Below are 27774 nucleotides of genomic sequence, written 5' to 3'. Positions count from 1 at the left end.
GCAGAGGCGATGGCTCCTGGAAGGGCCACCTTCCAGGGCGATGGCTCCGGCACCCGCGGCGCAGCGGGGGCACAGGATAACGCGGGTGCGAGCGGCCGCCGGTGCCCAGACCGGTGCCGGAGACCCGGTGCTGCGCCGCGGGACGTGCCTGCTCCTCTCCGAGGGGAACACGACGCGGTGGGAGAGTCTGTCAGCTTGCAGGGCGATCCTCCCGGCTCCTTGTCTTCCCGGGCTGGGACCACGGCCATGCCGGTACGGGGCTCGGGGGAAGGCTCTGCGCTAGCGGGCACAGGGAGGATGGAGCAGGGCGGAGGCAGGGACCATCAGGAAAGCTGGTGCTGGACAAGCCGGTCACTCACCCCGGTGCGGGGAGCGGGCTGGGCAGGGCCTGGCGGGTGGAGGCAGCGCGAGGGGCACCTGGGGCAGGTGAAGGGAAGAAAGGCTGGAAGCCTCCTCGGCAGCCGGCAGCCTTTCTCCCGCCCCTTCCCAGTCCTGAGCGCGGCCCCCAGCACCGCTCCGGGAGCTGCACCTGGGCACTGGGGTCTCCCTGGCCTGGGGCCGTTTTACAGCTGTCGTGACCTCCCCAGAGCTGCCCTGCTCGCATGGATGTCCTGCACTGGATCGGACTCAGGCGGAGACAGGGCTGCAAGTCACGCATGTACCAGTGGCAGTGGGAGGGCGACACCCTGCACAGCACGTACGCTGGCGCCGAGCTCCTTGCCTGGAAGCTGCTTGCACCCCCTTCCCGAGCACCAGCGCAGCGCGGGCGGTGACGGGGGCTCTGGCTCGGGCCCTGGTACAAGGCCAGACTGGCCACGGGCAGGGTCCTGAGGGGGTGGGACGGTCACGCAGCCCGTGTCGTGGCAGGTCAGGGATCGAGGCACCTCGTGGTCACTTTGGCACAACAGCAGGGGCAGAACAGCGGAGGAGGCTGGCTTAATGACAAGCACCGCTGGGTCTGTGAGAGCTGTCGACTGCCACCAGGGAGCCAGCCCCGGGGCGTGAAGGCACGAGGGTGCCGTGTGCACACGCAGAGCCAGGGACTCGTGTCCCCTTCCCTCAGCTGCTGGATCCTGCACCCCCCACATGTGGGGCTGGGGCTAGCTCTGCCTGCCCCACTCACCCTGCTTCTCGCCTTCGTGCCACGATGCTCCCAGGAACAGCTCTCACCGGTGCCAGCACGATCCCTCCCAGCACCACGGGCTCAGCACTCCCCAAACTCCCACCCAGCAGGGCATTAGGGGATGCTCCTGGGATCTCCAAGCGACACCAGAGTCCGGTTGCTGGACCCCTCTGGCCTGACGCAGCCAGACAAGGCAGCATTTCTGACCTGGCCCTGGCACAGCTGGGAGTGCAGGGGGCTCGGGGTCCCCCGCCTTTCCCAGCAGCGGGCTCAGCAGAGCAGTGATGCACCACTGGCAGGTGCCTTTCCACAGCCACATGTGCAAGTGGGCCCCAGCTCTGCGGGTCGCAGCTCCTGCTCTCCTTATCTGCTCCATGTGGGGCGGCCACTGCCCCAGTCTGGGCCCATGGGCTGTATGCACGATGCCCATGCACGGGCCCTGGCGGCGGGGCTGGAGGGAACCTCCCACCCTGCGGTGTCTGCACCCTGCAACCTGCTTCCTTCTCCTCTGGGCAACCTTGCACCAACCCCACCTTCCTCTGGCTGCGGCCCCCTCCCCACAGCAGCCCCCGCTGCCCCACAGCCAGCAGACAGAGCCCTGTTCCCTGATCCCTCACACACACCCAGCCAGGGCAGGAGGGGCCCCTGCGGGCAGCCAGGGAGTCCTGGCAGCCCCAGGGTCACTACCGACACGAGGCCAGGCACTGGCCCTGTGCATCATGCAGATCAGGGAGCCGGCCCCGCACCAAGCCCGTGAGCGTCCCCCATCCCGTCCCCACTGAGCTTCATGCTGGGGACCTCTTTGTGCCACAGGCACAGGTCAGGCAGGACGCCTTACAGGACAGGCAGGTTTATTCAACACTGTAAAGAAGCCGGGATATATATTACTGCCATTCGTGCTGCTCACGCTCATGGTCATATTATTAAACCCCAGAGATTGCATTCACCAGTGCAATGTGTGTGGGGAAGGGAGCACTGGGGCAGGGGCACCCCCAGCCACCCTACTGCACACAGGCCTCCCCCAGTAGCCGGTCCGTCACTGGGACCCCCGCACCTCCGACCTCCCTGCCCATCTGTGCACAACCGTCCCACGGCCCCGGGCAGAGCAGGGCAGGCCCAATGAACCCACCTCCCCTCACAAGACCTCCCCCCACCCTCAGCTCTAGCCCCCGGCCCGATCCAGGCCCCCAGGCACTGGCTTCCTAGCTGGTGAGTGAGGTGACCCAATGCTGGATGGGCAGAGCCCACACGCCAGCCTGTTGCCTCGAGGTGAGGCATGAGGTGCCCCAGAAAGGGGCACAGCCCAGTGCCCCTGGCTGGGGGCAACCAGTACCCAGCCTCTCCTGTCTGGACAGTGCGGAGGCAGCTGTGTTATTGCACTTGCGCCCGGGGCCGTGGCCATGGGGCACTGCCAGCACCTGATACACTTATCCCGGGCACTGGACCGCAGCACTGTGCTTCCTGGGCACCGGGGCTCGCTGGTGAGTCAGGGCCAAGCTGCCACCTCCCTGGCACGTCCACCCTGATGATTGCACCCCAAATGGTGCTGCTTGCCAAGATGAGCCCAGGCCCACGTGTCACTCACTGTGCGGGGCATGTGGGGCAGGGAAATGACAGGCGAGGGTCTTGGCAGGTCAGCGCGGGCTCCAGACCTGGCCGCGGCCATTGTGCCCAGGACTAGGACTGTGCCTCAGGCAACTTCAGGCTGGGCTCGGCTAGCGCCAGCCCCGGGGGCTTGTGGTGGCGGCCCCGGTCCTGGCACAGCAGGCTCTTGGCCTCGCAGTTGAGGTTCTGGTAGCGCGGCGGGCTGGGCGCGGGCCGGTGGCACACGGAGGCCAGGCTGAAGCTGAAGGGACCCAGGCAGCAGCCGGGACAGGCCAGCACCTCGTCCTGCTCCAGCTCCGTCCGCTCGAAGGTGCCTGCAGGCGGCACGCTCAGCTCCGAGAAGCCGTGCTCCAGGCCCCGGCCCCAGGCATGGGGCTTGCTCACCACCACGTGGTTGTTGTTGAACCGCAGCCCGTTGGGTGGCAGGGCCTCCGGGGCCCAGGGCCGCGCGTCCGTGGCCGCCGTGCGAATGAAGTTGCTGTTGGCTGGCACTGGAGCCGGTGGGAGCCCATGCTGTGGGTCAGGGCTGTCGGGGCTGCAGTCCATCAGTTCCACTCCCACAGGGTTGGGCAGTGCCGAGCAGCCCCCCAGCTCCGGTGCCTGCCCCCAGCGCAGTGGCGGGAGAAGCGTGGCGGGGGCAGGGCCCTCCGCAGGGCACAGAGCTGGTGGCCGGTGGGAGGCAGGGTCCGACTCAACACCCAGGGCCAGCCCAGCGTGTCGTGGCAGCTCGGGGGAGGCAGGCAGTGAGCGGCACCGGCGGGTGAGCACCACGGGGGCCGAGAAGTCGCAGTGTGCCTCCACCGTGGGCTCGGGCGTCACGGGGCTGCCGGGAGAGAAGGCGGCGGGGAGCGGCAGGTCAAAGGACAGAGAGATGACCGACTTGCTGGGTGTGTCAAACAGCTTGGTCTTGCCTCCTTTGAGGTCCTCACGCTGGGAGAAGGGGTTGAGGCGGGGCGGTGTTTCTCTAGTGTGTGCATCCACCTCGGGCTGCGGAGGCCGCCGCGAGCCAGGGGAGCGTGGTGGGAACATGTCTGACTGGCTGCGGCAGAGGCGGTAGTCGGGCGGCGGCAGCAGCCACGGGCTGGGCTCCCGCCGCAGTAGTGGTTCGACACGGGTGGGAGCAGGCGCAGCATCCCCTGGGTGCAAAGCAGAGATGGCAGGTCAGTGACTCCAGCCCCAAATGTCCTTGCAGCCTGCCAGCCATGGCTGCAGTCCCCACTCCCCCAGGGTCACAGACAACAGCCTCTGGCCCAAGGCATGAGAGGTTGCCATGTCTGCCCCAGCCGGAGTATTGCATCATGCAGCCCGGGACCATGCAGGCCCTGCCGAATTGCAGGTGCTACAGAGACATCCCCCTGCAAACAGGGCCCTCATCCAGACCCTCATGATACAGGTCAGGGGCTTAAGCGCATGTCACTCCTCTAGGTAACTGTGATGCTTTTCAAATTGATTGGCCGTCATCAAATGACATGTGTCCTTGACTGGGCACAGGTGGTGATGTCAGTAGGGCTACAAAAGAGGGTCACTGTAGGAAGAAGGAGGTTGGACATTTTAGAACACCCCCCCCCCCCAAGCATGGACCTCCACAGGTCTTTACATGCTCAGGATGCAGAAGTGAGTGACTTACCAAAAACTTAACTAGAAGCTCAGTTTAATATTCTCTAGTCGCATATCAAAAAGGCTGACAAGCCACCTAGCTTTGCTCAAGGTTGGTTTTCTTTCTATATTTTGCTATTGATATTCCTTCCTCACCCTATCCCTCTTTGACCAATAAATCTATCTGTGCTAGCACGCCTCGCTGTGTGTGATTAAGAGGGAAGAGACCTGCTAAGGTAGACTCAGCTATTTACTTTCCTCCCGCAAGGGAGGCTGCTGGTGAATGCTTCAGGCTAATAAAAGCACCCTGAAATCCTAAGGTCTACAGGGTCAGTGTATCATGGGCAGCACAGGGCCCAGACAAAGACCTGAGTCCAGGTGGTGGCAATGGTTACCCCAGCCTTGTGGGGATGCTCCAGAAAGGGGGTTGGTCATAAGTTGGCGACCCTGGGGAGGCATCTGAAGCTTGTTTTTTGGCCAGGTGCAGTGAGGTGGGCAGCTCAGCACAGAAGCACCTCCTACTGGCCTGCCACAGGGCCCATGAGCCCCTTGCCTTGGATGCCATATGGTCCATAAACCCTTCCCTGCTGCAGGGGCATGCACAGCGCTGGTGCCCACAGTCCGGTCACATGGGGCAACACAGGTGCTCCCTGGGGGTCCACAATAACTGACCTAAAAACTTGGGGCCATAAGAGCTGCAATGGGCTGGGTCAGACCTTAGGTCCATCTTGCCCCATTTTCTGTGCCCCACAGAAGAGGCTGGAAGGAAGAGTGACTGGGTCTGAGCAGGGTCTTCCCCTGTTCCTCTCTCCCCTGCAGCCTCCAGCATTGAACTTCCAGGCAGTTCTGATGTAGAGGTTGTACCCCTCACCCCTTGCTCAATAGTAACTGATGCCCCTTCCCCTAAGGACATGTCCAGTCCCTTGATAAACCTGGATAAATTCTCAGCTCCCACCACCGCTGGTGGCTATAAATCTCACTGACATGCCAGGGGAAATAAAACTCCCTTTTGTTAGTTTTAAACTTCTGGTCTGCTTGTTTTGTGTTGTGATGCTTGGTTTTTGTCTGGGGAGAGAGATGGTCAGTAACAAATCCCTCTTGACTTTCTCTTCCCCATTTCATGCATTGTAAAACCTTCTCCTGCCCCACTCCAGTGTTTCTCTACCAAACTGATCAGGCCTGGTCTCATGAGTCTCTCCTCACACGGGAGCCCCTCCACAGTACTCAGCACCTTTGCTGCCCTGCTCTGCACCTTCTATAGCTCTTTTAGCTCTTTCTGGATGTGCAGGGATCAGAACTGGGCACAGCCTTCAAGGCAGGGATGCCCTGTGGATTTATGAAGGGGAGTCACAACACTTCCCATTGTGTTCACAACCCCCTTCTTCATCATTTGTAATGTGCTGTTTGCTTTTTTGACTTCTCCATGAAGGGCTGGGGGGGTCTGAGAGGAGAGGGCTGCACAGATGGGGACCCCAGGGCAGGGAAGTAGGCAGCCCAAAGGAAAGGTGCTGCCACAGTACCATTTAGAGCTGCTGGTGTCTTAGGTGTAGACGTGGCCTCCCCATCGGCCTGGAGGCCGGACGCTGTGCCCTCCACTCCCAGCTGCTGCTCCAGGATGCCATCTAGGCGCTGTGTGATCTCCAGAAAGGAGGGCCGGGCTGTTGGCTCCATCTGGTGAGGAGAGTCACTGGGTCACCCACAGCCACGGGAAGCTAGCCCCACACCAGCCTTCCCACACCCCCAGGGAAACTGCTAACCCCAGCCCAGGGGCTGTGTGGCAGGAAGCCACCTTTGTTCTTCCCCAAAATCTCTGCTCTGTGACAATGTGATTAGGATGGGCAAAGCAGAGAAGGCACACCTTTACCCTATCCCTTTAGGTAACCTGAGCTGGCTGCAGTCCTGAGGGAGGGGGGAAACCTGCTCCCTCTGCCTACATGACTGGCATCAGCTACCTGGGTGGGGGGCATCTACCTGGTGGGCTGGAGTCTGCCTGGCAACTAGTGATGTATTTCAAATTGGTTGGCCAACAGCAGCTGGCCTCCACTGGACCAGGTGAATGAGGTCACAGGGGCTATATACGTTAACACTGCCCAGGAGGAGGGGGCAGCAGCCATGAGGGGGACTCAGACTTAGAGAGGAGCTTGACCATCTGAAACTGGCTCTCTCCCCCATAACTCATGAGCGAGGAATGGCCTGCCTCCAGAGGGGATCTCCAACAGCCTCGGGATGATGCTTGTGAGTAAGCTACTCAGAGGGTGGTGGTGGATGGGTCATAGTCGACCTTGGGGGAAGTCCTGGGGCCCGCGCTGTTCAATTTCTTCATCAGCGATTTGGACGACGGGGTGAAATGCAACCTCTTTAAATTCGCTGATGATAGCAAAATTTGGGGTGAGGTGAGCATGCTAGTAGGGAGGGAAAGACTGCAGCAAGACCTGGATAGGTTACAGGAGTGGGCTAACATAAACAAGATGCGTTTCAATACTGACAAGTGCAGGGTGCTGCACGTGGGCAGTAGTAACCAGCGGCACACTTATAGAATGGGAAACTCTCTTCTTGAGAGCACAGAGGCAGAAAGGGATCTTGGAGTCATTATTGACTCCAAGATGAACATGGGCCAACAATGCAAGGTCACGGTTGGCAAGGCTAACCGCACCTTGTCGTGCATCCACAGGTGCATCTCAAGTAGAGCCAGGGAGGCGATCCTCCCCCTCTATGCGGCACTGGTCAGGCCGCAGCTGGAGTACTGCGTCCAGGTCTGGGCACCCCATTTCAGGAGGGACGTGGACAGCATTGAAAGGATCCAGAGGAGGCCACCCGCATGATCCGGGGACTACAGGGCAGACCGTACATTGAAAGACTGCGGGACCTGAACCTGTTCAGCCTCCACAAGCGAAGGCTGAGGGGGGACCTGGTGACTGTCTATAAACTCACTAGGGGGGACCAGAAGGGTTTAGGGGAGACGCTGTTTCCCCGAGCGCCCCCCGGCATGACAAGGAACAATGGACACAAGTTATTAGAGAGTAGATTTAGATTAGGCATCTGCAAGAACTACTTCATGTTAGGGCGGCTAGGAGTTGGAACCAACTTCCTAGGGAAGTGGTGCTGGCCCCTACCCTGGGGGGCTTTAAGAAGAGGCTTGATGACTACCTGGCTGGAGTCATCGGAGTCCAGTCTTTTCTCCCGCCCAGGCGGGGGGTCGGACTTGAAGATCTACAAGGTCCCTTCGACCCCACTTCTATGATTCTATGATCTGGTTAGATCTCTAGCTGGCAGTGGCTCAGATGCGTGATCAAAAGGCTACCTCAGCCAGACTGTTTTGCTCTATGGGATTTCTATGATAATGCTCTATCTTGTACCCTATTCTCACGCTACCCCTGTAATCAATACAGTTCTCCTTTGTGACCGGTGTAGGAGACTTATTGAGGGGTGGGTCTAAATTATGCCTAAGAGGCCCCATAGGTCTGCGGACTAAGGGAGAGTTTCCTTTTTGGCCCCCGACTTGGGGAAGTGCCCCAAGTGCCTGTACTGGGTCGAGTACCCGTAGGACTTTAGGCCTGTGTTTCCCCGAGGACACAGGGCCCAGTCCCCTCTCGGGGTGCTGGCAGCTACGTTACCCCCAGGCTAGCGCGTGTGCTCCAGGAAGGGGTCAGCGGGACGCGAGGCGCCCCCAGGGAGGCACTCGGAGCCGGGCAGGTGGGCGGGCGCAGGGAGGTGGGCGGCTCAACGCAGGAGCGCCCCCTACTGGCCGCCACAGGCTGCTCTGTTTCCACTCACCATAATACAAGAGCTGCCCTGTGCTGGCTCAGACCCCGGCTCCATCGTGCCCACCCTCTGTGTCCCATGGGGGCAGAGAACAAAGGCTGGAAGGGAGAATGACTGGGTCTGAGCAGGGTTTTTCCCCATTCCTCTCTCCTCTGCAGCCTCCAGCATTGAAGGTCCAGGCAGGTCTGATGCAGAGGCCGTGCCTCTCACTCCCGTTCTCAATAGCTCCTGATGCTCCTTTCCTCCAAGCATGTGTCCTGTCCCTTGCTGAACCTGGCTGCACTCTCAGCTCTCAGCCCCCCACATCTGGTGGCCATTAGTTCAACCCTTTAAAGACATGCTGAGGGAAACAGAACTGACTTTAGTTCATTTTAAGCTTATCGCCTGCTAGTTTTGTGTCCTATTGTTCTAGTTCTAGACTCAGGGGAGGGGAGAATGGACATGAATCCCCCCAAGGGTGTTCAAGGGGGGACGTGGGCAGCAAGAGGCCAGGGAGCTCAGGGACCCCCCTGGCCCTGCTCCACCTGGGGGGTTACAGGGACTGGGAACTAGGGGGTGATGCTGGTGCTGGGACTGCGGCTCAGCCTGGCAGGGGCCGTGGGTGGGCACCACGGCAGAGCAGATGGGCACGGGCCGGGCACTCACGCGGCAGCAGTGGAAGGCCAGCTGGAGGAAGGGTGCCGGGCAGTCGTCCCTCACCAGGTTGCGGAAGGCGGCGATGTCCAGGCCAAAATCCTGGTGAGGAGCAGACTCTGGTGGCATCCGTACGGCACTCCCACGGGGGAGCTGGCCTACGGGTGCAGTGTAAGCAGCGCACCACTAGGTGGCACCAAGCGCCCATCACTGGCACTGGCACTGGCACTGGATCCCCAGCTGCCACTGACCCAGCAGGGGGCCTGGGATGGATCTGGCACCATGCAGGGGCAGTAACAGGGGCTGGACCCCAAGCACAGGCCCTCTACCCCCTCATGCTCCTTCCCTCACACCAGGGAGATCTGGGTCTGGGCCCTGGGCAGTATCCAGTATCATGGGCACTGGGGACACCTGTCTGCAGCCACGCCAAAGGCCAAGCCATAGGGCAACAGCACCCACACCCCTGGCTGCTGGTGGGGGTCCATGCTAGACACCCACCCCACTGCAGGATGCCCCTTCCAGACAAACAGCAACCCCCCCTATCCCGAGCTGCTCACAGCCCCCAGGCCTAGGACCCAGAGCCCAGGCCCAGGGCAGGTTCTGGGGTCCAGCCCAGCTGGGAGAACTGCCCCCAGTGCCCAGCCGGCAGGATCGGGTCCACGGGCACCCCAGGCGAGTGGTTTCCCCTCCCCTACTCTCCTGGGCAGCAGGGCAGCATCATAGATGCTCGGGTCAGAAGGGACCTCAACAGGTCGTCGAGTCTGACTTCCTGCCTGGGCAGGAAAGAGTGCTGGGGTCAGATGACCCTGGAGCCACATAAGAGGAGCTGCAGGTAACACAGAGGTGCTCGCTGCTACCTTTGCCCCCAGGGTCAACGCTTGCTGTGGGCGCAGTGATGCAAGAGCTAGGCGCTGGCATGGAGCCTGCTGGCTGCGCCAGGCCAGGGACACAGGTCTGTCTCATGCACTGAGCCCCGGGGAGCCTGCGACACTGCAGCCATGGATGCCACGGGGCTGGGTCTGTGGGGTGAGTGACCAGCTTTGTGCCACCCCTGGCAGAGCAGGGCCTACCTCAGTGCGGGGCAGGTAGTCGGGATCAGCCGGCACCCGAGCGATGATCTCACACAGGATGATGCCGTAGGCGAAGACGTCAGCCTGCAGGGATACTAGAGGTGAGGGGGGCACGTAGGAAAGCCCGGCCCTGGCCCCTGCAGCTCTGCAGGGGGGACAGAAACTGGGGGGGGGCCGGGAGCTGGGGTGCTGCGGGGCTGGGGGCAGGAGCGGGGCGGGGAAGGCTTTGTGTGCTCCAGGGAGGAGAGAAAGGGCAGCAGAGCACAGGATGGCTTGGACAAAGCCCCCAGCTCCCCATGGGCACTGACACCCCCAACCACCAGGCCCAGGGCGCCCCACCCCAGGTCCTGGTTCCCCTCTTGCATTCCCATGCACACATTGCCATCCACACCCCCCGTGCCAGGCACCTTCTCGTTGTACAGTTCCCCACGCAGCACCTCCGGCGCCATCCAGTACGGCGAGCCCACCACTGACAGCGGCTCCTTCTCGCTGCCCTCACTGCAGCACAGCAGGCCAATCAGGCACACACCCAGCCCCGGCCTGGGCTATCCAGAGACCCCTCAACATCCCCACAGCCTCCAACCCAAGCCCCACCCCACAGCCTCCAACTGGGGCACAGGGCAAGGTGGAGCTCCATGACACCCAATGCCCCCCAGGGCCACCCAGCCCTTGCCCCCACAATTCCACCCCATGCTTTTCTCCCTGCCCCCAGAAATATCCCAAACCCCCTCCCATCCCCAGTGATCCTTCCCCTCTGCATCTGTGGCCTGGGGAGGGGTCCTGCTCACCTGTAGATGGGGATCTTCTCGGCCAGGCCAAAGTCTCCCACCACAGCTGTGTAGCCATTGTCCTCACACTTCACCAGGCAGTTCTGCAAGGAGGGGGCAGGGGGGAGGTCACCCTGATATTGGGGGTCACCCTGATACTGTCCTATCTGTGGGTGCAGCAGGCAATGCCACCCCCGTGCCCAGCACAAGGGAGGGGCTGGTGCACCTGTGCAGCACCTGAGTCACCCCGGCCGTGCAGGGAGCCTATGCCCAGCACAGACCCCGCAAGCGGCATCATTAAGGTCTGTCTGGAGCCACAAACAGGGGGTCACCTCCAGCCCAGCACTGTGCTCGAGGCAGGACCAGCCCCATGGGAGCTGTCCCATACGCGTCCTGCTCTGACTTGCTCCTAACACCTCACTCCAGCCCCGTGCACCTCCTCCAGCCCCTTGCCAGACACTGAGAGCCCCCAACCTGCCCCAGTGGAAGCCATCCTGCTGCTTCCAGACACCCCAGGAAGAGGCCATGCCCCCACTGCAGAAGAAGGCAAGACCCCATTCAGTACTTGAGCCCCCAGGGGCTGTGCTCCCACCTCCAAGGAAAGCAAACCCCCCAGTCTGTGCCAGTCTGACTGGGAGGAGAGGGGGAAATCCCTTTCCGAGTCCAGTGTGTATCATTAGCTTAGAGATCAGGAAACACGGATCACTGTAACACTGAAATGTCTTCACTGTCAGAGCGGGGAAGCTGTGGGATAGACACCAGGGACGGGGAGGACTCCATCACCGTCTCTCACCCCATTCTCATTAAAAACAAGGCAATTGTGGTGTCGATGCCTACACAGTCAGATGGGTCACAAATTGGCTGAGGGGCCGCAACCAGAAACTGGTAGTGGACGGGTCATTTTCAACCTGGAGGGATGTGGGCAGTGGGGTCCCCCAGGGCTCGGTCCTCGGGCCCGCACTGTTCAACGTCTTCATCAGCGACTTGGTTGAGGGGGTGAAAAGCCCCTTGTTCAAATTCGCGGATGACACTAATATGTGTGGGGATGTGGGCACACTAGAAGGGAGGAATAGACTGCAGTCGGACCTAGACAGGTTACAGGGCTGGGTAGACGAGAATAGGATGGGATTCAACACAGACAAGTGCAAAGTGCTGCACCTGGGGAGGAAGAACCGGCATCATACCTACAGGCTGGGGAACTCCCTTCTCGGCAGGGCAGAGGCAGAAAAGGATCTTGGAGCCATCACTGATGCCAAGATGAACATGGGCCGGCAGTGTGGGGCCGCGGTCAGGAAGGCCGACCGCACCTTGTCGTGCATCCACAGATGCATCTCGAGCAGGGCCAGGGAGGTGATCCTCCCCCTCTGTGCGGCACTGGTCAGGCCACAGCTGGAGTACTGCGTCCGATCTGGGCACAGCACTTCAGGAGGGATGTGGACAGCACGGAGAGGGTCCAGAGAAGGCCACTCGCATGGCTGGGGGTCAGCAGGGCAGGCTACGAGGAGAGGCGACGGGACCTGAACCTCGGGAAGCAGCAGCGGGAAGGAGAGGAGTTAGGCACACGTGTGTCCCGCACGCACGTGTGCCCCATAACTAACTTTTGACCCGAGGCAGCGGCGGCGGCGGCAGCAGCAGCAGCAGAGGAATCGGCAGCGGGGGCAGCAGCAGCTGATCCCCCGAAGGTAAGTGGGGCGGAGGGCCTCGGCACAGCTGAGCCGGATCCGGAGGGGAAGCCCTCCGGGTCCCATATAGCTGAGCCAGTAGGGAGCCGCGCTCCCGAGCCGCGCAGCGCGAACAGAGCGCGCCGGCGTTTGCGCAGGCGTTCGCTGGAGGTGTCAAGGACAGGCTAAGCAGCCACCGGGTAGGGATGAACTAGGCGAAGCGATGCCTGTGCTCTGCTGTGGGGATTTCCCAGGCTTCTGGCCCTCCCACCTCTACCCTCTTTCTGCTCCAGCTGTCAGGGAGTTTAAGCCTCCCCCAGAGGCGCTGGGTGCAGCCCAGGCTGGGGATGTGGGACTGGGCTGTGCCAGTGCTGCTGCTGGTACCAACCCTGCAGCATCCTGGCTGGAGGCTTCGGGGTCTCGCCCCTGCACTCAGGCTCAGCCGGCCACTGCACTGAGGGCAGGAAGGGAGGCGGGGGTGGACAGCAATTTTTCCCCTGGTCAGACCGGTCCAGACTGGGGAACAAGCAGGATGGGGGGGGTTTGCAAGGACTGTGGGTTAGGCTACATGGGGGGCAAGGAGAAAAGGATTTGGTGGTAGGGGTCTGCTACAGACCCCCACATCAAGGGGAAGAAATAGATTTGGGGCTCCTGAGGCAACTCTCAGAGACCATAAAAGCTAAAGAGGCGGTGGTCATGGGGGACCTAAACTACCCGGACATCTGCTGGGAGACACAGACAGCAAAGTCCCACCGCTCACGCAGGTTTCTAACCTGTGTACAGGACCTCCACCTGACGCAGGAGGTACATGGTCCCACTAGGGGGAATGCCTTACTGGATCTGGTATTGGCAACGGGGGATGACATAGTAGGGGACCTACAGATCGGTAGCCATCTGGGGGACAGTGATCACCTAAAAGTACAATTCAGCATAAGGCGTCGAGTGGGTAAGGTAACCAGTAGGGTGAACGTGCTGGACTTTAGGAAAGCTGATTTCAGCGAACTCAGGCGATTAGTGAAGGATGCACTGCAGAGTAGTAGTTTTGAAATGATGGGAGCCCAAGAAGGGTGGCTGTGCCTTAAGGAAGCTATCCTTCTCGCACAAAGCGAGACGATCCCCGTGCGAGGTAAAAGAGGGAAAGGGGCCAGGAGGCTTCCCTGGCTGACCAGAGAAATCCAGGGCAGACTAAGGGCCAAAAGGGGAGCACATAAAAAGTGGAAACAGGGAGAGATCACCAAAGAGGAATATACCTCTTCTGCTCGTGCTTGTAGGGAGGCAGTTAGACAGGCCAAAGCTACCATGGAGCTGAGGATGGCAACCCAAGTAAAAAGACAATAAGAAATTGTTTTTTAGATATATAGGGAGTAAAAGGAAGGCCCAGGGAGGAACAGGACCCCTGCTAAATGGGCAGAAACAATTGGTGACGGACAGAGGGGACAAGGCTGAACTCCTCAACGAGTTCTTCGCCTCAGTGCTCCTAAGCGAGAGGCACGACAAGTCTCTCCCTGGGAGTGTAGGGAGGCAGCAGCAAGGCACCAGACTTCCATGCCTTCTCTGCAGCAGCGGCACAGCCTCTGCCTGGGGTCTCTGGAGCATCTATGAACCTGCAGCAGCAGGACATTGGTCGCTGTGGCTCTCCTGCTTCCCTGGGGCAGGCCCTACGAGGAGAGGCGAAGGGACCTGAACCTGTTCAGCCCCCACAAGAGGAGGCTGAGAGAGGATCTGGTGGCCGTCTATAAACTTACCGGGGGGACCTGCGGAGAACAGGAGAGTCCCTGTTTCCCCGAGCACTACCGGGAGTAACAAGGAATAATGGCCACAAGTTGACTGAGAATAGGTTCAGGTTAGACATCAGGAGGCATGACTTCAAAGTCAGGGCGGCTAGGATCTGAAACCAACTTCCAAGGGAAGTGGTGCTGGCTCCTACCCTGGGGGTCTTTAAAAGGAGACTGGATGAACACCTAGCCAGGGTTGTTTGACCCCAGCATCCTTTCCTGCCCAAGGCAGGGGGCCAGACTTTATGATCTGCTCAGGTCCCTTCCAAGCCTACCAGCTACGAAACTATGAAACGATAAGCCTGACCACAGGGGCAAGACCCTCTAACCAGGACCCTGCGGGGTTGGTGGCAGCAGAAGCATTGGCACAGCCCAGTCCTCTTCCCCAACCTGGGCTGCAGACAGCACCCAGTGCCTCTGGGGGAGGCAAAACCCCCTGTGACATCTGCAACAACAGGAGGGAGAAGATTGCTTTCCGGCTCATGGAGCCACCTGCACACAAGACTACCTCCCTCCTCCAAGGAAGCTAGTCCCAGGTGCTCCTGTAGCTCTCCAAGGGCCACGTGGCTTAGAAACTTCCTGTGGACTGGGACAGGCAAAGGGGAGCTTCAAGGCCATGGCAGCTCCCCCTATTCAGGCCTGGCCCTGGGGATGGGGTCAGGGGAGGCCACAGCCTTACCTTGGAGGTGAGGTCGCGGTGGAAGATGCCCTTGTAGTGCAGGTAGCGCAGGCCACGGGCGATGTCCAGTGCCAGCTTGATGCGCATGGGCCAGGCCAGGGGGGCTGGGCTGTCCAGGAGCTGCTCCAGGTTTCCTCCATTGATGTACTGAAGAGGGGCAGGCAACAGACCTGGGGTTGTGCCCACCTCCCTCCCATGCCTCCCCACAATCGTTGTGCCATCTGCCCCCCTCAATCACTTCCTCCCAGTCCGAGCCACAGCAGGGAACCCATGGCCAAAACCATCCATCTATGCTTCCTGCACCCAGCACCTCCCCTGAGAACCTCGGGCTGTATCATGGTACCCGCTCTTACCTCCGTGAGTGCATGCAGCTGCCCCTGGTGCACACAGACACCCATGAACCTGGGGGTGCAAAGAGAAATGTGGGGGGTTAGGCCAGCAGGACTGGGATGCTACGTCCTGAACAGCCGCACCGTGCCAGGCTGGCACATGGAGAGGCTCTGGGCACCCCCAGCTGGAGACCCCCAGCTTGGGGCAGGATGGCAGCCAGAACCAATCCTCCTCCTCTCTCCCCAGTGCTGCATCTTTCCATACACCCTGTTCCCAGCCAGGGATCAGGCCCGTATGGGGCCTGGGTGGTGGGCAGGGGCTGGCAGTCAGGGGTGGATGCAGGGGGGCAGTGGTGCAGTCAAACCCGCTTTAATTAGGGCTCCACCCAGACTCTAACAGCTGCAGGGGAGAGGCAGCGCATTTCTATGCAGGCATGACTGCAACTGACTTCAGGGCTCATTGCCATCTCCCTGATTCTTGCTAATCTCTCCACTTCACAGGCATGAAAACCCTCTCTCCTTTTTCATGGACTCCATGTTGTACTACTCAACCTCTCCTTTCTTCTGCAGTGCTGCTGCCCTTTTGCCATTCCCTGTCACGTCTCTTCTATATCACAGCCCTGAAGACTGGTTTTAGCCCCAGCTAAAAACCTTCACTCAGTCATACAAACTCTGGTGCAGACGTGACTAACAGTGAAGTACTGGAGGTGCTGGCAAGACGCCCGAGAGGCCTAGATCTTGTTTGACAAACTGACTGAGAGACGTACCTTTAATTACAACACCAGGACCGGCAACACTATCTATGGACAATTTTTTGCCTAGTTTATGTTTCTTAAACCTAACATATAGCTCCGTTTCAACAAAGTTGCATTTGTTCTTTGCTTTGATCTTATAGCGCTGGACCCATGCATATTATTGAAGCTTCTAGTCTCTGTTTAACAAGGGAAAACTGTGCTGTGGTCTATGTGATGAGGCACCATGCCCTCTCCACCTCCTTTTTCAAATCCTAAATTTGTCCTTGCTGGCGGGGACGGGGTGGGGGACTCCAGCAGGCAGGGACAGGATGGAGGACCCCGGCTGGTCTGGACGGGGGCTCACCGGAGGATGTTGGGGTGGGAGAGGCGGTTCATGAGCTGCACCTCCCGCAGCATGTTGCCCCGATTGCTCATCAGCTTGTTCATCTTCAGCACCATGATCTGCCCTGACTGCCGGTGCCGCACCTGGAGGGACAAGGGGGGAAGCACGTGACCCTGGTGTCAGTGCCATGAGGCTGGGGGGCTTCACACATGGGCTCTGATGCCTCCCACCCAGCTCACAATTCCCCAGGAGGCTGTTTCATTCCCATCCAGTGCAGACCTAGTCCCATGGGTGCAAGGGACCAGCTATGCCCTTCCCTCAGGGGACTTGGGGGCCATCAACTGCAGGAGGGGACAAGGGGCAGTGACTCCATGTCAAGGGCCAGGGCACAGGGAGGGGACGGCCATTCCCTGGGGGGACTCCAGGCTCCCCATGCTCCTGTCCCAGCCTTGTGCTATCAGTGCTGCCTGGCTCCAGCATAGCGCTGGGTCCCGGCGTAGTCATGCCTCAATTTCGCCATCTGGCACAGAGTCTGCACCCCCGCACCACTGTGCATACCAGCCCTGCTAGCATGACCGGTCCTGTCAGCACCATGAGCAGCAGGATGGTACCCAACCCTGCAGCACAGCGCAGTGCAGCACGCACGGCCTGTCCTGACCAACCACCATCACGTGAGGGGCTTCTGGCAGGGCCTAGGGGAGGGGGAGGCTGAAAGTTGCCTCTGAGCACCCCACATGCACAGAGACCTCATCACACACCCACACACGTATGCTTGCACACGTGTGCACGTGTATGCACACATACACATATAAGCACATACATGTATGCATGTGTGCGCACACATTCACACTCATATGTACCTGTACACAAAACACATGCACACACATGCAGAAACACATGTGCACATGCCTGCATACACATGCGTGCACACAAACACACAGGCACACGTGTGCACAGAGGCACATACACATAGGCATGTATGCGCACATGCTCATACACGTGTGTACACACCCCTGCCACTGCTAGGAAGCAGCTCACAGCAGGGGGCCTGCTCTGTGGGGAGGGGGCCCTGGACTGTAGGCGGGCAGGGAGAAGGGCCCTGCCCCCGGCCAGCCCCCGTCTGTCCGTCAGAGCTGCCAGGAGGTGCCAGCGCGGGTCCCAGCAGCTGTGACCAGCCAGCACCCCCCACCCCCCCACCCCCGCCTGCATCCAGGCCCAGGCCCGGGCCCAGGCATTCCTGCGTGCTGCCGTCAGCTCCCCGCTCACTCCTGCCCTTTTTAGTCAATGCTGCTGCGAGCAAGCGCCTGTGCCAGGCCCATCCCACCCCCACCCCGGGGACCTCCTCCCTGCACCAGTCCTGGCGCCGGGGCTTGGAGCAGGGCAGCTGCACAGAGCTTCTCCAGCCCCAGCCCCAGCCCTGCAGATGGACAGGGCCATCGGCCAGGCTTGCTGCATCCCCAGCGTAAAAACACAGGACCTGCCTCAGACCCCAGTCCATCTTGCCCCATCTCCTTTGTCACAAGGAGGCAGAGAGTGGAGGCTGAAAGGAGAGCGAGCCGGTCTGAGCAGGGTTTTCCCCCATTCGTCTCTCCCCTGCAGCCTCCAGCACTGAGGGTCCAGGCAGGACCCTCACTCCCTGCTCGGTAGCTCCCGATGCCCCTTTCCTCGAAGCACGCGTCCAGCCCCTTGGTGAATCCAGATGCACTCTCAGCTCCCACCACATCTGGTTGCCCTGAGTCCCCCCCTTTAATGACACGCTGCGGGGAGGTGGGGGGAAACTTCTGTATTGTTAATTTTAAACTGCCGACATGCTGGTTTCATGTGGTGCCCCTCCTAGTCTGAGGAGAGACAGGCAGCAATAAATCCCTAGTGACTTTCTCTTCACCATTTAATATCTTCTAAACCTTTCTCCTGCATCTCTCTTCTAGACTGAATCATCCTGGCCTCATTAGTCTCTCCTAGAGAAGCCCCTTCACAGCACTCAGCATCCTTTTCTAGCTCTTCTATCTACTTCTGGAGGTCTGGGGACCAGAACTGGGCCCAGCCTTCAAGGTGGGAATGCACCATGAATGAATAATGGGGCATTGTGACACTTTCTGCTGTGTTCACAGCCCCCTTCTTCATCATACTAATGCATCATTTGCTTTTTAAATGGCTGCTGAGCACAGTACTGATGCTTTTAGCAACCTGTTCACTGTGACTGAGATCTCTCCTGGCTAGTAACAGCTCACACAGAGCCTGTGGCAGGAAGCCACCTTTGTTTCTCCCCAAAATCTCTGTGCTGTGACCATTTGATTAGGATGGGCGCAGCAGAGGAGACGCACCTTTACCTTCTCTCTTTAGGGAACCTGAGCTGGCTCCGGCCCGGGGGGGGGGGGAAACCTGCTCCCTCTGCCTACGGGACTGGTATTGGGGTGAGGGGCATCTACCTGGGGGGCTAGAGTCTGCCCGGCAACTAGTGATGTATTTCAAATTGGTTGGCTGACAGCCAACAGGTGATGGCCTCCACTGGCCCAGGTGAACGAGGTCACAGGGGCTATACGAGTTAAGACTGCCCAGGAGGAGGGGGCAGCAGCCATGCGGGGGACTCAGAGGAGCTTGACCATTTGAAACTGGCTCTCTCCCCCATAATTCATGAGCGAGAAACGGCCTGCCTCCAGAGGGGATCTCCCACAGCCTCGGGATGATGCTTGTGAGGGAGCTACTCGAGATCTGGGGAGCTATCTAGCTGGCAGTAACTCAGATGCGCGATCAAAAGGCTACCTCAGCCAGACGGTTTTGCTCGATGGGATTTCTGAGATATTGCTTGATCTTGTACCCTATTTTCACCCTACCCCTGTAACCAATAAAGTTCTCCTTTGTGACCGGTGTGGGAGACTTATTGAGGGGTGGGTCTAAATTATGCCTGAGAGGCCCCTTAGGTCTGCGGACTAAGGGGGACTTTACTTTTTGCCCCCGGACTTGGGGAAGTGCCCCAAGTGCCTGTACCGGGTCGAGTACCCGTAGGACATTAGGCCTGTGTTTCCCTGAGGACACAGGGCCGAGGCAGTCCCTTCTCGGGGTGGTGGGGGCGACGTTACCCCCAGACGTGCTCCGGGAGAGGGGTCGGCGGAGCATAAGGCGCCCCCGGGAGCCGCTCGGAGCCGGGCAGGTGGGCGGGCGCAGGGGGGTGGGCGGCTCAATACAGGAGCACCCCCTACTGGCCGCCACGGAGCCCGTCACGGTACAGGTCTGGCTGGGTCATTTTTGCCTTGGTGAAGCCTTTTGCATTTATCAACACTGATTTTCACCTGACATCAAGTGGCCTGTTCACTAAGTTGTGCCAGATCCTTGCAACCCACCTCAGTTGCCGCTTTGAATCATTTATGCCTATGCAGTGTTTTGGGACAGCCGAGGTCACGAAGCATCATGGCCAGAGCTGGGGTAGGGGCCTACTCAGTTGCCCCACCATTGTAGGTTGCTGCAGGATCCAGAGATGTAAGAGTGTGCCATGCAGGGGTGGGCATGAGCCATGGGCACCGCAGCCTCCCCAGGGATAGTAGGGCCCTGCAGGTGCCTGGCAGCAGGTGGCCTTTTCTCTGTCCCAGTGCACCTAGATCACAGCAGGCACCATCGTTCACATGCATGAGGCACGGCTGCAAGCCCAGCCCCAGAAGCAGGGGCCATCTGAGTGCTGTCAGGGCTGATGGGGTTCAGGGCCTAGCAGGAGCTGCCCACACCCACCCTGGGTACCTGCATCCAAGGAACAGCCCAGCTGGACCCTGAAGCAGCTTCTGAATTATTCATCAGCCCCTGCATGGTGCTCAGGTTTCATTGGTGTCGCCTTCCTGAGCAGGAGGCCCCACATGCCCAGGCACATGCTCCCCCAGGGGGCACGGGGCAGAGGGATGCTTGCCATAGTGCCCAGTGCCCCCTCCAGCCCCAGGGCAATGCTATCCCAAGCCATGCCCACATGGAGCAGGCACTTGGGGACAGAGGGGTGGTGCCCGGCCAGCTAGGCCTGGGCACATCATGGCCTCGTTAAGGCTCCTCATTAAGACCCTGACGTGCTGCCCCTGCCCCCACCTACAGGGCTCCTGGCTGAGCCCCTGTTCGTGTCACCAGCGCCCTTGGCTGCCCCTGGCCCTGCATTATGGGCAGATTAGCTCTTAAGCCCCTTAGCACGGCCACAGACACAGGCTGACCTGCTCCCTGCTCACAGCTCAGCCAGGAGGGGGGCTCTGGGTCTGGGTGCAGCCCACAGGATGTGGCTGCCAGGATGCCCAGCCCATGCCTGTGCCCACCTTGCAGCAGCTGGGAGGGACCACCCGCGTGGGCACTGCGGAGGCTGGGGCCGGTGTCCTGGGCCCCACCCCCACCTCCAGGCACAGACCACGAAGCCTTGGAGACAGGCACTGCCCTGACCCCCGGTCTCTTGCTGCATCCTAGCCCCATCTCCCTGCCCCACCCCCGAAGGATGTTCTGGGGCTGCACGCATGGATCGCAGGACCCCGATGGCACAGCGGAGACCAGGAGGAGGCTGGGCACCCAGAGAGCACAGCCCGGACCATGCCCCCAGCCTGAACACTGGCACCAGGACAGCAGCCATCTCTGACCCCCCCGCCCTGCTGTGCGAGCCAGGCAGGCCAGGCCATGGAGCGGGTCTCAGCTGGTTTGCACCAACGTGGCACTGCCAGCGCCAAAGGATGCTAGATCGGGGCTCTGCTCGGAGCCAGGGAAGGGAGATGGCTGCGGCTCTGTGTGGGACCCAGCGCAACTGAGGGGCAGCTCTGGGAGCCTGCCTGGTGGAAAGGGTGTGGGGAAAGGCCGAGGAGGCACAGCCACAGGTGCCACAGCACAAGCCACCTCCCACATGCCACGGGCACAAGCCCAGTGGGGCTCCATGCAGCAGCAGCCCGTGACAGGCCCGTGTGATGGGCATCGATGGGGCCTGACATGGCAGGAAGGACTGGTGGAGCCACAGAGGGCAAGATCGGGGCCAGGGTGGGTGATGGGGAGCGATTCAGGCCTTCGCCAGCTCCTCAGGGCACATCCCAGAAGCTGCCGGCCAGGCTGGCAGGACCAGTCCCATGAGCAGCTCTGACCACTCCCAGCGCTTGCAGGAAGGGGCAGGGCGGTGCCACGCGGCACGCAGCATGCAGCCCGCCCAGGCACGCGGCAGGGAGCCCCAGCCACGCCAGGACCTGGCACCCAGCCCTGGGCACAGCTTCGCTGCTAGCGGGGAGGGAATGTGATCTGCACCCCTGCCCCACGTGGCCAGGACATGCCCATCAGCCACACTCAGCCGCACTCAGTGGTAATCGACCACGATCGGGTGGCACGTGGCCACGCGGAGGCTAATCCCCAGTGGGCTGCGGGGGTCCGTGACTGCTTGTCTCCCTGCCCAGCGGTCGGGGCTGGGGAGATGCTGACCCCTGTGTCTGCCAACTGTCCCGGGACTTCTCTGCAAGGTTGTTTCCAACCTGAGACCTGGTCCATCCCTGGGGGATGCCCTGCTGCCCCCCATGCCCACGTGCCAGGGCCCAGCAACAGGGAAGGAGCAGGGCGAGGGGACCTGAATGCTTCCAGCAAGCCACAGGCAGGTGCAATGCCAGCTCCCTCCCATCCCCCAAACCAGTCACTGGATCCTGCAACACGAGAGCAGCAGCAACTGGATCCCGCGGCGGGCACGGACTGCGGTGGTGCTGGCCAAGGCCCTGTTGCACCCAGCTGGACACAGGCCAGGCCCCTGCACCTGGCAGGCAGGGTAGGACAGGGCCCCTGAACACGCCTGACGCTCCCGCCCCGACAACAACACCCCTCCCCTGGCCGGCAGGCTCAGACCCCCCCACAGCTATCCCTTCTCCAGCACAGGCTCCGGCCTACTCTCGCCCCCAGCTCCCAGGCTCGGGGCACCGTGCAGGCCGGCCTCTGACAAGTCAGGACAAACCCCACCACCCCACCCTGCCCATGCACATGAGCAGGGGCCTAGACTCACCCTGGCTCCTGCCCTTGCTGTGCCCACAGATCAGCCGCTGCCCTGCACCAGCTTGCTGGCTCCCCGCAAAGCCAGCAGGGAAGGGGCTAATGAGGCCACAGACCCACAGCAGTGCAGCACCAGACTCAGCCCCAGGGCTGGGCAGGGAGCTAGAAGTAGGGCTCCCCGCCGCCCACACCGCTATGCCCAGCTTCCCTGCTAGCCAATGGGTAACTGGCTCCTGGGGGCCTGGGAGCCCCACCTTCATCCCTCCCCCACCCCCCAGCTCTCACAGGGGCCCTGGCAGAGCTCCTCGTCTGAGCCCTTCGCAGTCTGACAACCCAGGGCAGAGATGTCGGCTCCCCAAGGGCCCCCGACACGGGCTGGGAGCAGAGGGCACTGCCAAGGCCTGCACGAAGGAGGAGCGGGTGCAGAGATCCCCTGTGCGATGCCACCCGCCCCCTCGCCTCCCCGGGCCTGGCTCGGTGCCTGGAATCCAGCACATTTCCCAGCGCTGAGCTCAGCCGCCCACCCGCCATGGCGCTGGACAGGCCGGCAGGCACCCTCTCCCCTTGGCAGCACCCGCGGGCGGCCCCTGAGCTGGGCATGCCAGCTGCCCACGGAGCCAAAATCCAGCCGCCGCGGGGCAGCCCGGCTGGCGCGTCTGCCCGCCCCGGCACGAGGGAGCTCATGGCGGAGAGCAGAATCTTATTAAAGAGCACGGCGATCAGCGCCAACAGACGGCGCGGCCCCAGGGAGGCAGCCACCTCCCCCTGGCTCCCAGCTGGCTGCTCTCTGTTGTGCTCACGGAGCGTGGCGCCTCCATGCACCCGGCAGAGCCCCTGCAGAGGTGGACTGTGGCCTCCCACCAGCCACACAGCTGGGAGCTGCCTCGGAGCAGCCCCTAGCAGCCTAGTCTAGCCCCTTCCTTGCTACCCCTGCACCAGGCCTGTCAGTGCAAGGTGCACTGTGCCCTCGAAGCCTCCTCTGCCTCTCCCTGTGTGAGGCTCCCATGCTCCATCCCTGCTCCAGGCCCCGGAGCACCAGCCATGGCATGGTACATGGCTGCCACCCTCCACAGCTGAGACTGCACCGAGGCCGGCGCGCAGTGCTCCAGCCTGCACCATGCTGTGGGCCTGTATTTTTTCCACACTGGGCATATCAGCAGTGTGGTTAGAAGCTTCCCCAGAAGGAGAAACAGCACAGCAAATGGCACAAAGCCTTGACAGAGGCAACCTTTCCCCACTTCTGTGCCGAGCAGAAAAAAAGGGGGTGGGGAAGACAGCGCCATATGGTTTACAGGCAGAAGCTGCAACAAGGAGGAAACAGATAAGGGAAGCTAAAGGCAACAATGTCAAGTTGACCAGGCATGATACAGCAGAGCTCTAGTTATTTATATTTCACAAGAGAATAAAGGGACACCAGTGCTGGGAGGGACACGGGCCATTAACACAGTTGGCATCAATGACACAAGCGTTTTCAATACGGGTTCTGGTTCCTTCTTTAGAAAGCAGCAGGGTGGTGCACTTGTGTCACACAAGGGGGATGGAGGGACTCCCCTGCCCATTGGAAATGGAGAAGTTTAAATAACATCAACCCCGGGCCAATCAGCACACCCAGAAAACATGGACCCAAGAATTCTGCAAGAGCTGGCCAAGAAGGTTGCAGGGAATGGATGGTAATAAAATCCTCAGGGCTGCGCCTGGGGCTGGGGTAGCTCAGGGGATTCACAGCCAGTCAGCTTGGTTGAAACACCAGGCAAAAGAGCAGAGAGGCAGAGGCGGGATTTGCTGAGCAATTGAGTCGGGGTAAGAGGAGGCACAGCCAGTGCGGGCCAGGGTTCAACCAGACCTGCTGCGCTCCCCCAGGAGACTGCGAATGGAGCTGATAAGGGCCACTGTGTAGATGCCACGGGTCTGGGCTCCAGCAAGGCACTGGATGCTGTGACTGGCGGAGCAGTGCCTGCCCGGCTCATGGGGAAGAACGGTCCCCGTGGCCAGCCCAGGAGCAGTCTCCACTTGGGAGCAAGGGCACCCTGCAGCCTAGAGACCTTGGACCAATGATACCCAGCATAAAAGGTAGTACTGGATGGGGAGGGGGAGGGGGAGGTGGGCTCCCACCCCAACTCTGCCACTGCTCCTGTGCCAGCTTAGGCCAGCCTGTGCCTCAGTTTCCCCACCTGCAGAATGGGCAGCGTGGCAGCAACCTTCTCATAAAGCACTACAAGAGGCACTGAGGACAAGCACCGGGTCAGAGCAGGGCTCCCGCCTCCACCACACACCCGGAGGGGACGGGTAGCGGGCGGCGGTGGGGGACCCGGCTCCATTCACACACAACACGCTCCCTTGCAGCAGCCGGAAAGACCCCAGATCACAGGGGAGAAGAGACAGGCCACGTGCTCCCAGGGCGAGCCTGGCACGCCCCGGGGGGACGGCAGGTGAGAGCCACATGCTCGCAGCGTGGGAGAGAGAGTCCGTGTACAGCATTAGCCCTTGGCACATGGTGAGTGCCAGCCGCCCCCACCCTGCTGCCCTAGCTCCCCTCAGCCTCTGTCTTATCCATCCTTATCCAGCAGCCACAAGCCCCAGGCTGGGGGCTGAGGGAAGCATCCAGCCCAGCAGAGGCCACGAGTCCCCCCGCAACAGCTGCTGCCCCAGAGGGATGAGATGCTGCGCCCAGCCAGACCCCTCGCCCTCTGGAGAAGCCCCCTCTGCCCCAGGGCTGGGCCTGTGCTGTCCCCAGATAACCAGGCCGCTTCCCTGGACCCCGGAGCCACCCTCGCGGCTTCCCCAGGGCCGCGATGCACGAGGGTAGCCGGAGTGGCCTGCGGGGGGGCTGGAAGGGCTTTCCAGGCAGGTGCGAGGCAGGGCTGGGCCCCGCAGCTCAGAGCCCTTCCAAGCAGGGCCCAGCGCAGCCGCAAGCCCAGCCCGGAGCCACGGCCTGGCTCGGGGAAACGGGCCCGGCAGCGTCTAGGCCCCGGCCGGGCCTGCCAGCCTTGGTGCCACGCTCAGTCCCGTTCCCGAGCTCCCGGCCTTCTCTTGCCGCCTCCCCGGCGGCTCCGGGCTGTAAACAGACCCGGGCCCTCCCCTCCCCTCCCCTCCCCGGGCAGAGCGCAGCAATAACATCGGCGGGCGCCGAGCGCCTGACAGCAGCGCCGGGCCTCCGCAGGCCCTGCCCTTCACGCCACCGCCCCGCGGCGCGGGCCCCCCCAGACACGCCGCACACCCCCGCGGGGGGTGGCGCACGCAGGCCTGGCGACCCGGGCCCAAGGCAGCGAACAAAGCCCAGTCGGCGCTCGGGGGCCACGGAGGTGCCTGCGGGGCCGGGGCCGTGGCCCACTGCGGCCAGGCCGAGGCCTGGGACCCCCCCCCCCGGGCCTGGGGCGTCGTGCTGTGTGCCGACGTCAGGCCCGGGGAAGAGGAGGCGCGCAGCGGGGAGCGGCGGAGTGGGGGGGAGGCCGGCGGGCGCACCCCGCCCGCTCCGCCCCAGGGCCTCGGCACGGAGGCGAGGCAGCGGAGGCCCCCGCGCTCAGCCCCGCACCCCCGGTCCCGCGTGCCCTCGGGCCGCGCACGCCGCAGTGCGCCGCCCACCTTGAAGACCTCGGAGAAGAAGCCGGCGCCGATCTTCTCGCAGTAGAAGTCGTCGATGCGGGCCAGCGTGGAGACGGCGCTGCGCAGGGCGCGGTAGGACGAGGGCCGCAGGCCCCAGCCCGGCCGCTCCCCGTCCGCCTCGTCCGGCCGCTCGGCGCGCAGCCACAGCCCGGGCCGCCGCGGGGGCCGCTCCCGCTCCATGCCGCCGCCGCCGCCGCCGCCCCGCCCGGCGCTCACATCCCGCCGCGGCCGCGGGGCCGGGAGCCCGCACCGCCAGCGGGGCCGGGCCGGGGCCGGGCCCGGGCGCGCGGCTCCTCCCCGCCGCCTCCGCGGCTCCGGGGCGGGCCCGGGGCGGGGCGAGGCCTGCAGAGCCCGCCGCCGCCGCCGCCGCCGCCCCCCCCCCGGCCCGGCCTCCTGCCCCGGCCTCCTGCCCCGGCCCCGGCCCCGCCGCCGGCCCTAGTGCAGACGCGGCGTCCGCGAGCCGGGCCGGGCCGGGCCGGGGGGGCCCCGCCAAACCGGCCGCAGCCCCCGCCGTGGGGCCGGGCAGCACCTTGGACAGCGGCGCGCCGGGCCGGGGGCGGCGGAGCACAGCGGCGCTGGGGGCGGGGGCTCGATTCCTGGCTCCGGGAACAGCGTGGAGGCGCGGGGGTCCCGCGAAGCAGCCGGGGCCGCGAGCCGGCCGCCTGGGCTCTGCCCCGGGAGCCTCGGGCCCCTCCTGCCGCACCCGCCGCGTCTGCCTCGTGCCGGCGTCGGAGGGGCTGCGGCAGCTGGCCACTGGCGCAGGCAGAGCTGAGCTGGGCCCCGGGGGCACACACTGGTGCGTGGGGCGGCAAGGGGGCTGCCGTCCCACCTCACCAGGCAGCCTGCACCAGGGAGGAGCGGAGCCGGCTCCGCGCCGCCAGTGCCTGGCCCTCATCCCGCCTGTGGGGAAACCCGCCTGGGACCCAGCTCAGCCTGGCCAGCGCTGGGCGAGGTCTCTACATGCTGCCCCCCCATCGGGGGGATGCTGGGGCTTAGGGTTAGGCTGGCCTCTGGAGATGGGGTATGAGCCAGCGCCATCCCTGTCCCCTGATCAGCAGCCGCGAGCCTCCACCCACCCTGATGGCTCCCCAAGCAGGGGCAGATCCGGGGGATGCTGTGGTGCCATTACCACCCCCGCCCTTGGGTCCCCGGCCCCCTCAGTGCTCACAGCCAGCTGGGAACGGCAGCAGCATTTCCATTTAGGCAGCAGTGAGAGGTCAACTGAGTTCATGGCTCATTGTCCACCTTCTCCCTTCTGAGCTTTTCGTCCCACAGCCCCCTCTCCTCGCAAATGGTCTTCACACCCCCTAAACACCCTGTCCTTTCTGCTGCACTTCAGCTGGCTGCTGGCTGCTCCTGGGCACATCACTCCTGTTTCACAGCCCGGCACACTTGTCAGCTCCAGCTAAAAACAGCAGCTCTGGGGTGGAAATGTGAAGCGAGGGGAACACGAACTCTGGGATGGGAATAACTCCCAGCGAATCCTTGGAGGCAGAGGCGCCACGTCCATGGGGGCCCGAGGGTCCTGGCCCCCCTTGGGAAGAGGGCTGTCATGTGAAATGCATAAAACTTTCCACCTGTCCATCATCTTAGCCCTTCCCCGCCCCCGGCAAAAATAAAAGCTGGCACCTATGCTTGGAGGCACCGCTGAGACACTCAGGAAGGCTGGATTTTGTTTTATGAATCTGACACAGAGACATCCCTTTCTAACTCATGAAACAACACCTTTGAGTGACTTTTTCCCTAGTTTGTATATACATAATATATAATGTAAGCACTGAATGCACACTGCAATAGCATTATATTTGTTTTTGCTTCCATCTTAAATATAGCACTCAGGCCCTGGCATATTAGTGTAGGAGCTCCAGCGGGGCTAGGCCGTGGCTATGCTCAGCTATAGCTAGCTACAGAGCTAGAAAGCAGCCTGGGGGAAAGAAAACATCAGCTGATAAAACTCGAGGATGAAGGTAGAAAGTAAGAACCGATGAATGAGATGGAGACGGCAAGAAACAAAGTGCAGGCGTGTTAATCTGGCAAATAAAACCAGTAAAGATGAACACTGCTGGGCTGTTCTCACCTCCCAGCAGCTCCCCTGGCAGGGCAGATCCAGGCACCAAACCGCAGGTCTCC

At 61.9% G+C, this 27774-nt stretch overlaps 1 protein-coding gene across 1 annotated transcript; it reads right to left on the bottom strand.

The window, feature by feature from the left end:
• Positions 1-1957: 1957 nt before the first annotated feature.
• On the bottom strand, positions 1958-25955 carry TESK1 (testis associated actin remodelling kinase 1). The gene is made up of 10 exons (XM_090037483.1): positions 25624-25955; positions 16099-16220; positions 15025-15073; positions 14672-14818; positions 10578-10660; positions 10197-10287; positions 9790-9873; positions 8732-8821; positions 5845-5995; positions 1958-3864 (listed from the first exon to the last, which is right to left on the bottom strand). Exons 1-10 carry the CDS (start codon positions 25822-25824, stop codon positions 2801-2803), a joined length of 2082 nt encoding a protein of 693 aa, XP_089893609.1. The 5' UTR covers positions 25825-25955; the 3' UTR covers positions 1958-2800.
• Positions 25956-27774: the final 1819 nt, after the last annotated feature.

The sequence above is a fragment of the Crocodylus siamensis genome, chromosome 3, assembly GCF_052110815.1.
Source record: "Crocodylus siamensis isolate JL-2025a chromosome 3, ASM5211081v1, whole genome shotgun sequence".
In the NCBI taxonomy this organism is placed as follows: Eukaryota; Metazoa; Chordata; order Crocodylia; family Crocodylidae; genus Crocodylus; species Crocodylus siamensis.
Note: the sequence above shows the minus strand (reverse complement) of the source record. Positions and strands in the feature narration are given on the sequence as shown.

Coding starts and splice junctions, on each gene's coding strand:
- TESK1 (XM_090037483.1), bottom strand. CDS start 25,824: ATGGAGCGGGAGCGGCCCCCGCGGCGGCCCGGGCTGTGGCTGCGCGCC. Junction 16,221..25,623: donor TCTTCTCCGAGGTCTTCAAG/GTGGGCGGCGCA, acceptor TTGTCCCTCCAG/GTGCGGCACCGGCAGTCAGG. Junction 14,819..15,024: donor AGCTGCATGCACTCACGGAG/GTAAGAGCGGGT, acceptor GCCCCTCTTCAG/TACATCAATGGAGGAAACCT.